Source organism: Stenella coeruleoalba (genome assembly GCF_951394435.1).
Source record: "Stenella coeruleoalba genome assembly, chromosome: 15".
NCBI classification, from domain to species: domain Eukaryota; kingdom Metazoa; phylum Chordata; class Mammalia; order Artiodactyla; family Delphinidae; genus Stenella; species Stenella coeruleoalba.
Window position 1 is genome coordinate 60,906,118 of NC_137161.1, and position 14,674 is coordinate 60,920,791.

At 37.4% G+C, this 14,674-nt stretch overlaps 1 protein-coding gene across 11 annotated transcripts in view; it reads left to right on the forward strand.

Annotated features, from left to right (window-relative positions):
* Positions 1-14,674, forward strand: part of MRTFB (myocardin related transcription factor B) — a 201,881-nt gene that overhangs the window by 70,930 nt on the left and 116,277 nt on the right. For all 11 annotated transcript variants that reach the window (XM_079944209.1, XM_079944216.1, XM_079944215.1 and 8 more), the window contains one exon: positions 150-366. In XM_079944209.1, coding sequence (XP_079800335.1) covers positions 213-366 — 154 coding nt within the window. In that variant the 5' untranslated portion in view covers positions 150-212. The remainder of the gene's footprint in view (positions 1-149; positions 367-14,674) is intronic.

Genomic DNA, 14,674 nt, shown 5'->3' on the forward strand with positions numbered 1-14,674 from the left:
AGGAACCTGAATGCAGAGAGGGTAAACGAATGGCAGTTGCCACATAGCAGTGAAACTGAACTAGAACCCAGGGTTCCCATTTTAATACTTTCGTGCAGATAAGAGAAAAATAAAAGTACCATCTATTTACACATTCTTTATTTTGACAGTCTCTTCAACAGGCCACAGTTAAGAGGCGTCTCGTACCCTCTGCTGCCGGTGGCTGGGACACAATGGATCACACAGGGGCAGTGGACACCGAGGATGAGTTGGGACCTTTAGCCCATCTTGCTCCAAGTCCTCAAAGTGAAGCCGTTGCCCACGAATTCCAGGAACTCTCCTTGCAGTCCAGTCAGCACCTGCCCCCTCTGAACGAAAGGAAAAATGGTGAGTTCAGCGTGTGTGGTGGGAGCTTACCTCTTTGTGAGCTAAACGTATCCCTCTTTGGTAGTAACTTTTTGGTCCGTTCCATTGGGCAGCCTGTCACGAAGGAGAGAACCTCAGGGGGTGCTGGCTGGTTTTGAGGAACAGGCAGAGTTTCACTTTCTATCCAGTTCTTCCATTATTTCCCCAATAAGTAGCAAAGTTATCTTTGGAAATAAGCTTTAGGTTCAACCATTTTAGCACAAGCAGAAGATTTCATGCTAGCATGGTACTGGAAAGCAGCTTCCTATGTTGACTCCAGGGAAAATAGATGGTGGATTTGACTAGATTCTTTTGCCATGTTCCCCGTCTCCAATGTGTTGCACCTTAATTTCAGAATTGGCAAAATTTGAGCTATCTTAATGATCACTAAGAAAGCAAGAATTTCTTGTCTGAGTATTTTTTGTATTAATGAGTATAGGATGTGGCCATATTCTCAGTCTTCGGCTGGCTCATACTTGTATACAGAATGAATATCTTCTGTTCATTTGTTATCTATTCAGGAAATTCTCCTGATTAATCAGAAGCATCCCAGAGTCTCCAGAAAACAGTACTGTCAGTTTTTAACAAAAATGAGTAGAGATAGATGATATACGTCTATTTTTAATACTTAAAACATAAAAACTAACAAAGTATTAAAATTTACAAGCACACCAAGCATACATATTACAGGGAAAGAATTAAGAATTTCAACTGGATTTGCCATGCTTTCCACAGTTCTGATGAGTCTTACAATCCCAAATGTGTTTTTTTAATTTCAGTTTTAAAAGCCAGAAGAAATAAAACTTTCCCTGTAGAGCACTTCCTTACGTATCTTGTTACTTATCTTCTGGGTTCTAAGTGTTTCCTGATCCTTTTCAAATAATGGCCTTATCTTATTCAGGGAAATGGATTGAAGACTTATGCTGCTATTCTCAGTTCTTCAGTGCATGTCTTTGGGGTGTACTTGTTCTCCCTTCCAACAAGATATCTGTTACTTGTGTCTGATGCTTGTTTTGGGCACAACCCTTGTCCAGTGCGAGTGGTATAAAGCAACATCTTGCTCAGAGCTGTCAAAGCCTTCAGGAGGCTGTGTTTGGCTGGTGATGGCTTTAGAACCTTCCATCAGTTAGGAGCCTAGCTTTATCTTAGGCAGTGGCTGAGAGAGTATAACCACATTAACTGAAACATGACTAAATTGGTCAAATTTACACAGTATACTTGGACCAGTATGATATTCAAATTATTTCCCTCAAAAAAAAAAAAAGACCAAAATAAGAGTTGAACTGGTATAAAGTTGCAGTAATATACAGTTGCTCAAGAAAATGGTCCTACGTAGCAGAGGAGGGACGTGTAAGGGGAAAGCTTATGCTTTGTGGTAGTTTTACTTGATATAGCTTGCCACATTCTCTTGCAAGAATGTTCTTTTGAATATGTATGCCTGAACATAAGGTAAGCCCAAATACGAGGTAGTCCTCCCCTTATAAACTTTTAGAGGGAGGTAGATGAATGGTAAAAGTTAGAATTTATTAATTTAGTTACATGTATGTAATTAAAACCACATATTATGAAGCAGTGCAATAAAATAAAAGGATTGCTTTATCCACACTCATATTTCATAAAATTATCTTGCCCAGACTCTGCCTGTGTATCTGTGTGGTGTTTTTATCATCAGTAGAAAACCTCTGCATCATCCAGCTAGCACTAAAATCCAGGGCGTATCTTCATTTCTGTCTCTCTTGTTTAAGTTACAGCAGTTTTTAGATGCATGCACGATCTGACACTGAAGATTTTATGTCTAAACCACAAGTACCATTCACAAAACAGTGGGGCTGTTTTGGGTTTTTTGTGTGTCTTACAGTGTGGTAGTCATCATCACTCATGTTTGATTTGTGATTGGTCGTAACATTTTATGAGGCTATAATTTCTGTTATAGAATTTAATCACTTTTTTTTTTTGAATAGGTAATACACTTATCTGGCTTGAAATGTAGGGGGTACAAATGGGTACACAGTGAAAAGTAGGTCACCCTCCCAGTCTTGTCCCTCAGCTACCCAGTTACTTCTCCAGAATTAACTACTCTTACTTGTGTGCTTTCTGAGAGAACAGTATATGACTACTTTTTTAGTTTAATTTTTTTTGAATTTTATTTTATTTTTTTATACAGCAGGTTCTTATTAGTTATCTATTTTATGCATATTAGTGTATATATGTCAATCCCACTCTCCCAATTCATCCCACCACCACCATCCCCCCTCCACTTCCCCCCTTGGTGTCCATACGTTTGTTCTCTACATCTGTGTCTCTATTTCTGACCTGCAAACCGGTTCATCTGTACCGTTTTTCTAGGTTCCATATATATGCGTTAATATATATTTATTTTTCTCTTTCTGACTTGCTTCACTCTGTATGATGGTCTCTAGATCCTTCCACGTCTCTACAAATGACCCAATTTCGTTCCTTTTTATGGCTGAGTAATATTCCATTGTATATATGTACCACATCTTCTTTATCCATTCATCTGTCGATGGGCATTTAGGTTGCTTCCATGACCTGGTTATTGTAAATAGTGCTGCAATGAACATTGGGGTGCATGTGTCTTTTTGAATTATGGTTTTCTCTGGGTATATGCCCAGTGGTAGGATTGCTGAGTCATACGGTAATTCTATTTTTAGTTTTTGGGTTTTTTTGCGATACGTGGGCCTCTCACTGTTATGGCCTCTCCCATTGCAGTGCACAGGCTCTGGATGCGCAGGCTCAGCGGCCATGGCTCACGGGCCTAGCCGCTCCACGGCATGTGGGATCTTCCCAGATCAGGGCACGAACCCGTGTCCCCTGCATCGGCAGGCGGACTCTCAACCACTGCGCCACCAGGGAAGCCCTATTTTTAGTTTTTTAAGGAAATCCTATACTGTTAACCTTATGGGAGTTCCCTTTTATGTTATTTGTCGTTTTTCCCTTGTTGCTTTCAATAATTTTTCTTTGTCTTTAATTTTTGTCAATTTGATTACTATGTATCTCAGTGTGTTTCTCCTTGGGTTTACCCTGCCTGGGACTCTCTGTGCTTCCTGGACTTGGGTGGCTATTTCCTTTCCCATGTTAGGGAAGTTTTCAACTCTGATCTCTTCAAATATTTTCTTGGGTCCTTTCTCTCTCTCTTCTCCTTCTGGGACCCCTATAATGCAAATGTTGTTGCATTTAATGTTGTCCCAGAGGTCTCTTAGGCTGTCTTCATTTCTTTTCATTCTTTTTTCTTTATTCTGTTCTGCAGCCGTGAATTCCACCATTCTGTCTTCCAGGTCACTTATCCGTTCTTCTGCCTCAGTTATTCTGTTATTGATTCCTTCTAGTGTATTTTTCATTTCACTTATTGTATTGTTCATCTCTGTTTGTTCTTTAATTCTTCTAGGTGTTTGTTCTTTAATTCTTCTAGGTCTTTGTTAAACATTTCTTGCATCTTCTCGATCTTTGCCTCTGTTCTATTTCCAAGGTCCTGGATCATCTTCACTATCATTATTCTGAATTCTTTTTCTGGAAGGTTTTCTATCTCCACTTCATTTAGTTGTTTTTCTGGGGTTTTATCTTGTTCCTTCATCTGGTGCAAAGTCCTCTGCCTTTTCATTTTGTCTGTCTTTCTGTGAAGTGGTTTTCCTTCCACAGCCTGCAGAATTGTAGTTCTTCTTGCTTCTGCTATCTGCCCTCTTGACTACTTTTTTAAACGCAGTGTTTCAAAGTCTTCTTTGTAACAATATCCAACACTTTAAATTTTAAGGTTACTATCTGGGAATAATTAATGTGTTGGTTCTTTTCTTCTTTTTTTTCCCCCCTTGTTTCTCTTAAGACGTTTCTATAAACATCCTAAAACTAGCTTCGAGTGAGGTTGATTTTTAAGCTAATGCGTTTTCCGCAAGTACCTTTTTGTTCAATATTAAGTAAATGCAAGAGCATCTCATGATACGAGATACTGTGTGAGGACTCAAATATGAGACAGTCTCCTCTTTTCTAATTAGTGACTTCAGGAAGTTAAAAGCCTTACCTTATATTCAGGCATATTCCACTTTAATTTCAGGCTTATGATATGTTAGCCTAATTTGTGTATACATTCGAAGGAGTAAATGGAATTGTACAGCTATCAGAAATCTAGGTTTTTGATACAGGAATGTGAGTGGAGTAGAAAGAACCACATCAAGCCATCTATAGATGGAAGAACCATAACTTTCTTACCTTAGTGATTTTTTAATGTTTATTCTTCATCTTTTCAGGTCTTCTTAATGCCATGTTTAAATCGTATCATGTACAAAAAGTAGATGTTAGGCTCAAAATTAACACAAAGTACTGTTTAGATGTTATGAAATAATTGAACATAGTTTCTTGGTGATTGTGTTTTATTGTTGTTGCTAAGCCTTTGAATTTCACTTATCAGAATTACTTTCTTTGGGGAAGGAAATGAAGATATTTCAATTTGGGATTGGTGTATAAAAGGATTATGTCACCAAATAGTTTATAATTAAACTTTACAAGGAAAATGAAGTTGATATTTAAGTACAGTAACAATTCTAGGATCTTCCCTTATTTTTGGTTAATACTTCTATTGGCAGTGGTAGTGGAGTGACAGAATATTCCCACTACTGGAGTAAGTATGAAAGATGTTTAGTAAAGATAAGCTAGGGCTTTCCTTTTACCCCTGAACATGGCCAAAATATTTCTATAGTTAGTGGCACCTCAATAGTAAGGCAACCATTTAGGCAATGGACTCTTCCCAACAAGATAGTCCTTCATAAAGGAAAGTGGGTGTACTTTTACTAAATAATGTACCTTTACTAAAACAATGCATACACAGGAAAATTGAGCTTTGTTTTGACATTTTATGCACGTAACAGATCCATTTTCATGCTTCAACGTTAACGTTTTCATTATTAACACCGGGAATAAAAGGGAAATCCGTCAAAGGGAGAGTTAGTCCTTTTATTGTTTAAAAAGGAAAAGCTCAGGTGCTATAAGGTGAATATAACTTTATAAAAGCAGGGAAAGGCAAAGTAGATGGAAACAACATACCTGAAAGAGTTACAGCTCTTTCTGCCCATACTTAGATGAGACCATGAGGAAGAAACTTTTCATTCATGAGGTCATTTGCAAGACTGATAATTAAGTATGCTGGTTGGCGAACTTAAGCTTTTAGGTCATTGCCAGCATTATCACAGAGTAAGCCAATAAGCTGACATAGATTCTCTCTTTATGAAACAGTTCGGTATTTTAATACTTTTTTGCACATCTCTGAAGATGAGGCTCAGTCATGTTAACATGGCCACGGACATACCACAGGCTAGCTGTTAGTAGTATCATGTAGGTGGAAAATGAGTATCTGCCACCTTTCTCTTCCTGTATTAGCAGGCTTTTTGAAGCTATATGTATTGTGAAATAGTCAGTGTGTTTTAGGCCTCCATAAAGAGGAGAGACTTGTTATTCATATTTTAAACTTCGATATCATTGGTTACAGCACTTGTTAGGTTTTTGAGCTTATAGTCCCATCTTGAAAACTTTTTTAAAGATTTTCCATCTGTTAAATGGGTCACTGAACAGTTTTAGACTTCTCTTGTTCTGTTCCAGGTGACCACTTACTAGAGAGAAAATAATGTATTCCAAAGTTTGTTGCACACAAGGGAATCAAGGTGGCTCATTGGATTCAGTACAGGTATTAATATATCGGCAAACAGTCAGATGAACTTTGCCTAGCCATGGAGCCCAGCCGAAGGAAACTGCTCGCCTTGTACCATAGAAAATAAATTGTATGTGTTTGCAGCTGGTCTTTTTTTTGGGGTTTTACTTTGAAAACATTTACCCGCTCCTCATTAACCTGTTAGACTAACTGTCAGTCCAGGTGTTGGGAATGGCACAAAGGTGTTGAGCATTTGTCTTGAGTAAACCCTGTTCCTTAGAGTGTGCACGAGCTAATATGGACTAATAGAGGTTGGTGAGGGAAAGAGAGGATAGTTCTATTTTTCTCTGGAGCAAACAGCCAGACATGAAATTCTCATAGTGTCATAAATGGGAAGGAAATAAATAGATGCTAAATAGCCAAGACGTGGAACTGTGGGATTCTTGCTTTCCCTTTCTGTAACTGAACGTAATAGAAATGAATACTTCTCTGTAAAGTTGCCTTGTCATTGGCTTTATTATTAATGTATTTAGGTTCTTGAATATTTAAAATAATTCTCAAGGATACTAATAAACATTCTGATACATTTAGACAGTTTCTTTTCCTGCTCTCAGGAGTTACTGAGGAGTGCTTAGACTGAGAAGAGAAATATATACTCCTTGACTAATTTTCCTTAGTTTCTAATACATTTTTTAAATTAGGCTTTAGGACTTATACTAAACACAATTAAAAGTTCAAAGTTAGCTATGAATTTCCTGGCAGCTGCAAATGGATTTCTTGATTAGTTGTGCCAACTCTCATACTTTTTGTTGTGACAGCTTCTTGAACCCTTCAAAATGAAAAGGAAGCCATGTAAGTAGCTTAAGGGTGAGGTACTCTCTTTCACAGTGGTCTCTATAAAGTCTCCTATTAAATAGCATGTTTTGTTCCACAGTGTAAATAAGCACCTGTAACCCTGTCCACCTTCTTTTTTCTACTATCGGTTTCTTATTTCGATAGTTTTGCTGTTACTGAGAATTTCATTTACTCAGTGCATTGCTGGACACACCCAGGCAGTGTATGTGGACAGAGGGAAGGCGGGGGCTGGACATGAACTCACAGCCGCTCGCGTTCGCAGCCGGCAGTGTCAGAACACTAACTTAGGAGTGCTTTAGCTTTTGCTGAGGGGGTGTGTGAAGCTTATAACAGTTTCAGAAGTGCATCAGCAAGACCATAGGCCCCAGTTAGAGCACCCTTGAAGCCTCATTTTGAGTTATTCATCCAGTCTTTAAATTGTGTACTCTTGCAAAAATGCCCGTGGAGCGTCAGCAATTAACATTTACTTAAAGCAAGGTTTAGAACATAATAGTAATTAGCAGTTTAATCCAGCATGAGACCTCATCATCTTAAACTTACAAAAATGTTTACCTAAAATTTTTACAAGACTTTCTGAGAGTTACTAGAGTCATAGAAATACTTTTTTTTTGTATAGATTGATGTGATTTTCATAAAACTAGAGACCACCATGTGATGTATATTTGGCACTGGACCAGTGAATAAACTGAAACTAATTTATTAAGAAACAGTCTTTCCTGTTCCTCAGCAATTTTTTAAAATAACATATGTGGTATAAATGCTTAGTTAGTAAATATTACTCACCTGTAACCCCTTAGCTACTTAGGCCCTTCAAGGCTATTTGGAATTGAATAGTTAGTTTATAATCAGACCTTGTGCTGGTTCGGGAGACTTTGTAAAATTAAGTCAGGGCTCTTCTTACGTCTGCCTCTAACCCAACCACAGTGACCTCTTCTAGCTACAAAGGAAGAGAAAGGGTTGATAAGGGACACCTGCTCTCTGCCATAACTCTAAAAAAACCTGATAAATACACAGAGTGTATTGAAAAAAAAAGTGACCCATGATTTTTTCTTTGTTATTTTAAGACATCAGTGATAAAGTACTATTGTGACAGAAAGCAGAAGGACAGATATGTTGGAGTTACAAATGAACTGGAATTTTCTCTTTGGTTTATAGTTAATCATCGCCCAAACTAATTAGCAAATATCATACCCAATGTTTTTCTAACCCCTTTAAATTAATCCATACTGCTGGCTACCCTCACCTGCTGCCCTCACTATTATTAACAGGAAGTATAGTCTTTTGGGAGTCAGGACTCCAGTCTCCTCTGCTGACTCAGTCTGTGAGCATGGGTAAGTCTCGAGCTCTCTGTGTCACAGTTATGCCCATTGTAATATCCGTATGGTAGCTTTCAGCCCATGTGTCTTTCTCTGGCTGCCCTTTCTCATTACATCATGTGTTCTTATAGCTAGCTCATTATCACTTTTGCCTTGTACTGTTCATTGGGCAGCAGAAACAGAAAGAATGGAAGATAACTTCCATCTCAGTTAACGGATGGAATTTTCCATAGATATGAATTAATGTCGCTGTTTAATACGTTCCTCACAGATGTATTAGTAAACATACATGCCAGCTCTCTCAGTTAGTCAGACTTCCCCCCATATTTAAAAGTGAAAAGAAATTGACTCAGTTTGTGTTATCCTCAAAAAAATATGTCTAACTTAGAATACGCAGTATCTTCTGTTCCTGGTTTTCAAGGGTTGGCAGGTATGTGTTACCATTTTTATAACAGGATCAGACTCAGTTAAAAGACACTATTGTAACTTTTTTTTTTAATCCCAAATTATTCATGTCCTTTTCTGGTTGTTTATGTTGTTTAAGAAAATGCTAATAGTTGGGTATCTGTTTCACCAACTTAAATTTTTGATGTGTGACCTCTATGTTTAGTAAAGATAGAACAAGAAAAGCAAAAAGTCTGATTCACAACTTGCCTTTGGTTCTTGTAGGTTAAGTTTTAAAACTGACAGATGTTAGAATTTGTCAGCACTCTCTGCAGATTTTGGATTCATAGCTACAAAATAGGAGATGCTCTTTGACAATCGCTGTTCCCGACATAGAAGTTAAGAAATGTATCGATTAGAGTTCTTGATCAGACAGCCATCATGTACTATATAAAAGAAAAGTTTACCATATCAGAATACTCAGCTTTCCCAAAGTTTTAAAAGAAATCAGTATATCAAGCGTGGAAATGGGTTTACTTTTTATTATTAGAAAACATTTATTGAATGATCATTGTGTCTCTTACCCTAACTAATTCTTAGATCTTATACCTCTAGTACAGTGTTGGCAGTTCAAAATGTAAGATATTCTCATAAAATTGTTGCATGCATAGATCTTTGAAAGTAATTCTCTCAAGTAAAGAAAATTAATTTAGAGATGGTTCTCCCAGATAACTGGGAGGAAGAAGAACCTAACTGTAAAGAAAGTGAGTGCAGAGACAAGCCTAGAACCTGCTCCGTGGCACTAGACGTGTGGTGTGAGGCCACACAAGCCTGTGTCTGTCATCTGTAAATAGGGGTCATGCTGGATGTACCTCCTAGGTTATTGGGAGGCTTAAGTGAAATAAAGCACTGATGGTAACTACATGTACACGACACAGCGTAAAGTACTCAGTACGTGCCATGGGCACCCAGCACTGCATGCTTGATGTAAAATACCATGAAATAGGCAGTGGTTAAGTATGCACAGTGGTTAAGGGCACCAACTCTGGAGCCGTCCCATCTGGCTCTACTATTGCTAGTTATGTGAACTTAGACAAATTAGTCGTCCTCTCTTTGCCTCAGTTTCCTCCTCTGCAAAATGCGGATCATACAGTACCTGCTTCATGGGGATTGTTGTGAGGATTAAATGAGTTCATATAAGTATTTAGAACAATGTGGGCATATAATTAGCACTTTATAATTATTTGTTATATATATTTTGAGAATTCAATATTTAAATTAATACTTAGCGAATATAGTTTTTCAGGGTTCCATCGTGGTGTTTTATACCTTAATGTTTCTTTCAGTAGTCCCAGTAATTTTTGCCCCCATTTCCACAAGTATTTCTTTTTAAAAACGTCAAAATGACATGCAGTTTTTTAATGTCTCGCCATGGACCTACATAACATTTGAAGAGCACTTACCCTATGGGAGCTGAGAGGGCAAATGTAGTAGGCACGGATTTCCCATGAAGTTTGTCTCTCTTGTTGGTACTGCCAGTTCCCACAATCCTAGCATTCCCTGGGCATCAGTCAGTGTCTACAAGGAATGATTTTCAAATATTAAAGCATGTGAAAAGACAAACAGGCCAAAACTCAGAGCTCTCTAGGGACTATGACCTCCAAAACAGACTCTGTTCTGACATTTTCACAGGCCGCTTGAAGGAATTCCAGCAGGGTCATTCCATTTGGTAAACCCCTAAACAAACCCTCTGTCATCAAGGACTGATTTATAGATTTTTCTCTTTATGTACTTGTTCTGAAGAGATTAAGATAGTAGATATGGTTGCTGAGACTCTTCTAAGGCATCTGATGTATATGATAAGTACTATACAGAAGACTTTTGGTATTTTGAAGTAATAAAACTGTTATTTGTTATGTTTAAAGAGACTTCTTGCTCTGAGTCGTCTTTTAAATTTTTTTCTTTTTCATTTTGATTCCAGGAAATCTATGCCCTAATCACATCTCTAAACTAAAATTCTTCCATTTATGAACCCCATTATTTAACAAATTCATTAAAATCAGAAACGACCTTTTAAAAAACAAATATACATATTAAAATATGTACATGTATATGATGACTTGTTTCACAGTGACCTTTGGAATGTGTGAAAACAGAAACGGATCTAGTGTTGTAGAATATTCTGTGATATCTTGCTGTGATGACAGTTGTTCATATGATGCTTTAAGGTCATGGGGTGGGGGGAGCAGATCTATAAATTGATTTTCAATTAATCTGAATTCTCAAAATATTTTGTATATTATTATACATTTCTTTAAAAAAAAGAATATAATGTTAAAAATAAATGAGAAGGGCAGAACCCAAGAGATTTGAAGGCTGGACAACTTAAGGAAATGGGTAATTAGGGTTATTTGGTTTATAGTTCGCCTTAAATGCTGTATAGCCTCATGGTTATCCCAGTCTGAAGCCTGAGTGGCATGTATGAAATTCCAGGGATGAGCAGCATTCCACATTTGAAGGATCAGGTTTATTGGGGGATTTTGTATGGTTATTTTCCTTCTGTGCATGTTTCTTTTCAGTGAGTTAATCCTTTGTATGAATGTACAAAGTTTTAACTATTAAATAAAAGAATTGTACACAGTCAAAAATTTCTTATGATTTTGATATCTGATTCTGTCATAGGATTGTAATATGTTTTGAACAAATTTTAAAATGAAACACAGGAAGTAAATTAATATATGATCTCAACCAAGCCTCTTAAAATTACTAGTAAAAAGAAAACTTATTTTATCACATTTTAGTAACCTGTCACAAACCCAGGATGTTTAAGAGGTCTCCTTAGTGGGAATTCCCTGATGGTCCAGTGGTTAGGAATCTGCGCTTCCACTGCAGGGGGCCCAGGTTCCATCCCTGGTTGGGGAACTAAGATCCCACAAGCCACATGGTGTGGCCAAAAAAAAAAAAAAAAGAGAGGTCTTCTTAGTAAAATGGAAATGAAAATGAAATAGAAAGTTGCTTAGTAATTGATCGTGAATAGTTATTGAATGTACTAAAGAATTTTGTGACTCTTGATTGAGGTATAAAATATATACGATGAAAAAGATATATATGGTTATATTATCATTTTTCTCAAGCCAAGAATTAAAAAGTGATATTTTAACTAGATATGCTCTTAGGAGAAAGTAGTACTTTTCTAATACATTTTTCAAACGTAGATTTTTCGATCGCTCACTATTTCTGCGAAATAGTCTCTTTTTCAAAGAAAGGGAATTTGGTTAAATAACTTGCTAATAAAGTAGTGAAATCTCTAGTTGTGTAATTGTGTGCTTGTTTTGTTTATTCCTGCATAGAAGTGGAGAAGCTGCTTGCTTGACTGCCTTCTCCACCCTCAACAGAAACAAATGCAAACACCTTCAAAAATTTGAAGATTTTATTTGGACACCCAAGTATTTTAATTTGGAGGATTTTCCAAATAAAGGAATTTAAATTTACTCCCATCAGATCAAATTAGGATTGAAAAAATTGAAATTTAAAGAAATCCAAGAACTTAGTCCTAAACTCTGAATTTCAGAGTCCAGGGGTTTTAGACAATACTTTGGTTTTTGTTTTTATCACCTGTTACACTGAAACTATTTAAAGTGTACTCTCTCATAAAAATGTAGTACATTTCTTAAATGACCATGAAATTTTATATACCATTGATAGTGGAATGTTATGTAAATTCAGTTAGGTCCAGTTGGTTTATAAGGTTGTTCAAGTCTTGTATAACCCTTACTGGTTTTTTTTTTTTTACTTGTTTTATGAACTACTCAGAGAGATCTCCTGTTGTGGATTTGTTTGTTTCTCCTTTCTCTTTTCTCCTTTCAGTATTGTTTTTGCTTCATGTATTTTGAGGCTCTCTTATGTGTTCTTGATGAATTGATCCCTTTACATTATGAAATGTCCTTCCATTCTTGGTAATGACCCACTCCTAAAGTCTACTTTGTTGATATTAATATAGCCCCTCTAAGTTTCTTATGTTTAGCATTGCATGATATAGCCTTCCCCAGCTTTTACCTTTAACCCATCTGTACCTTTATATTAAAAGTACATTTCTCATGGACAGCATAGAGCTGGATTTTTCTTGTTTTACTCTAGTTTGACAATCTCTGTCTTCCAGTTGCGATGTTTAGATCATTTATATTTAAGGTAATTATTGATATGTCTGGTATATTAGTTACCTATTGCTGTGTAACAAACTACTTCATACCTAGCAGCTTAACACACGATGCATTTATCATCTGACAGTTTCTGTGGGTCAGGAATTCAGGAGCAACTTAACTTGGTACCTCTGCCTCACAAGCCTGCAAGGCTCAGGTTTCACTTGAAGGTTCAACTGAGGAATGATCCACTTCTAACCTTAGTTAAATCATTCTTGGCAAGATTCAGTACTTTGAGGGCTGTTGAACTGAGGGCCTCAGTTATTTGCTGGCTGTTGGCTGGAGGCTGCCCTCAGTTCCTTGCCACGTGGGCCTCTCCAACATGGCAGCTTACTTTATCAAAGGCAGTAAGAGAGAAGAATGCTAGCAAGACAAAATTTTTGCAACATTTCCTTAACGTTGTCCTATTGATTAGAAGCAAATTACTCAAGGGGAGAGGATTATTCAAGGCCATAAACATCAGAAGGCTGGGATCACTGGGGAATGTCTTAGAGGCTGCCTACCACAATTGAGTTTAAATCTGTCATTTTGTTGTATGTCATGTTTGTCCATTTTGTCCTCTGTTCCTTTATTTCTCTCTTCTTGCCTGTTTTGTTTTTCTTTTTTTTAGTATTTCATTATTGTTTTTACATCTCATTAGCTATGCTTCTTTTTTTTCTGGTGTTTACTGATCTTTTCTAATGCAAGTATAATATGCTGCTAATGCTATCCAATAAAATGTTTATCTTAGCTATTTTTAGCTCTTTTTGCATTGTCCATTTCTCTTTTCATTATATTTATGTTTTCCTTTAAATACTTGCACATAGTTATAATAGGTGTTAATAGTTCCTTTGTTTCTGTCATTCCTGGGTCTGTTTTTATTGACAAAATGTTTCTACTATTAAAGACATTTTCCTGCCTCCTGGCAAGTAGTCTCCTATTTTTTTGGTTGGAGATAACATTGTGAATGTTACATTGCTGAGTGGCTGGATTTTGTCTTTCTTGTCTTCCTAAGTGTTAGGCTTTGGTTTGGTAAGAGGGCTAGACTTTTGGATCACCCACAAGGCCTTTTTAAAGCTTTGTTAGGAAAAATCTAGGGTAGCATTCATTGCACAGATGGTACCTTAACTACTAGGGCTTGAACCCCTTTGGAATCTTACTGAATGCCCCACTAGCTGCTCAGGGAGGACTTTTCACTATGGCTGATTGGAGCTCAAACATTGCCAAACCGTGTGTGCACTTTGGGAATTGTTCCGTGCAGTTTCCTGGTCGTTTCTTGCCCAGCCTTATGAAATTTCACTTTGTAGACTTATAGCTTAGCACTCAGCAAAGACTCAGAGGCACCCTTATGCAGACTGCTGGAGCTCCTTTTCTACACTGGAACTTCTAGCTGCCGTAGCCCCCCTAAGCTCTCATCTCTGTCTTCATTCAGCGAGTCTGTTTGAGTTACAGTCTAGAAATTGCCTCCAGACAGAAAGGCGGTTGTAAGGCTCATCTCATTTGTTTCCCTACTCTTTTTTTTTTTTAAAACATCTTTATTAGAGTATAATTGCTTTACAATGGTGTGTTAGTTTCTGCTTTATAACAAAGTGAATCAGCTATACATACGCATATATCCCCATATCTCCTCCCTCTTGCGTCTCCCTCCCACCCTCCCTATCCCACCCCTCTAGGTGGTCACAAAGCAGGAGCTGATCTCCCTGTGCTATGCGAGCTGATCTCCCTGTGCTATGCGGCTGCTTCCCACTAGCTGTTTTACATTTGGTAGTGTATATATGTCCCTGCCACTCTCTGACTTCGTCCCAGCTTACTCTTCCCCTTCCCTGTTTCCCTACTCTTAAGGGTCACAGTCCTGTGTTACCTGCTTCCCAATGTAGGAAAGCAATTGTTTCGTGTATTTTGTC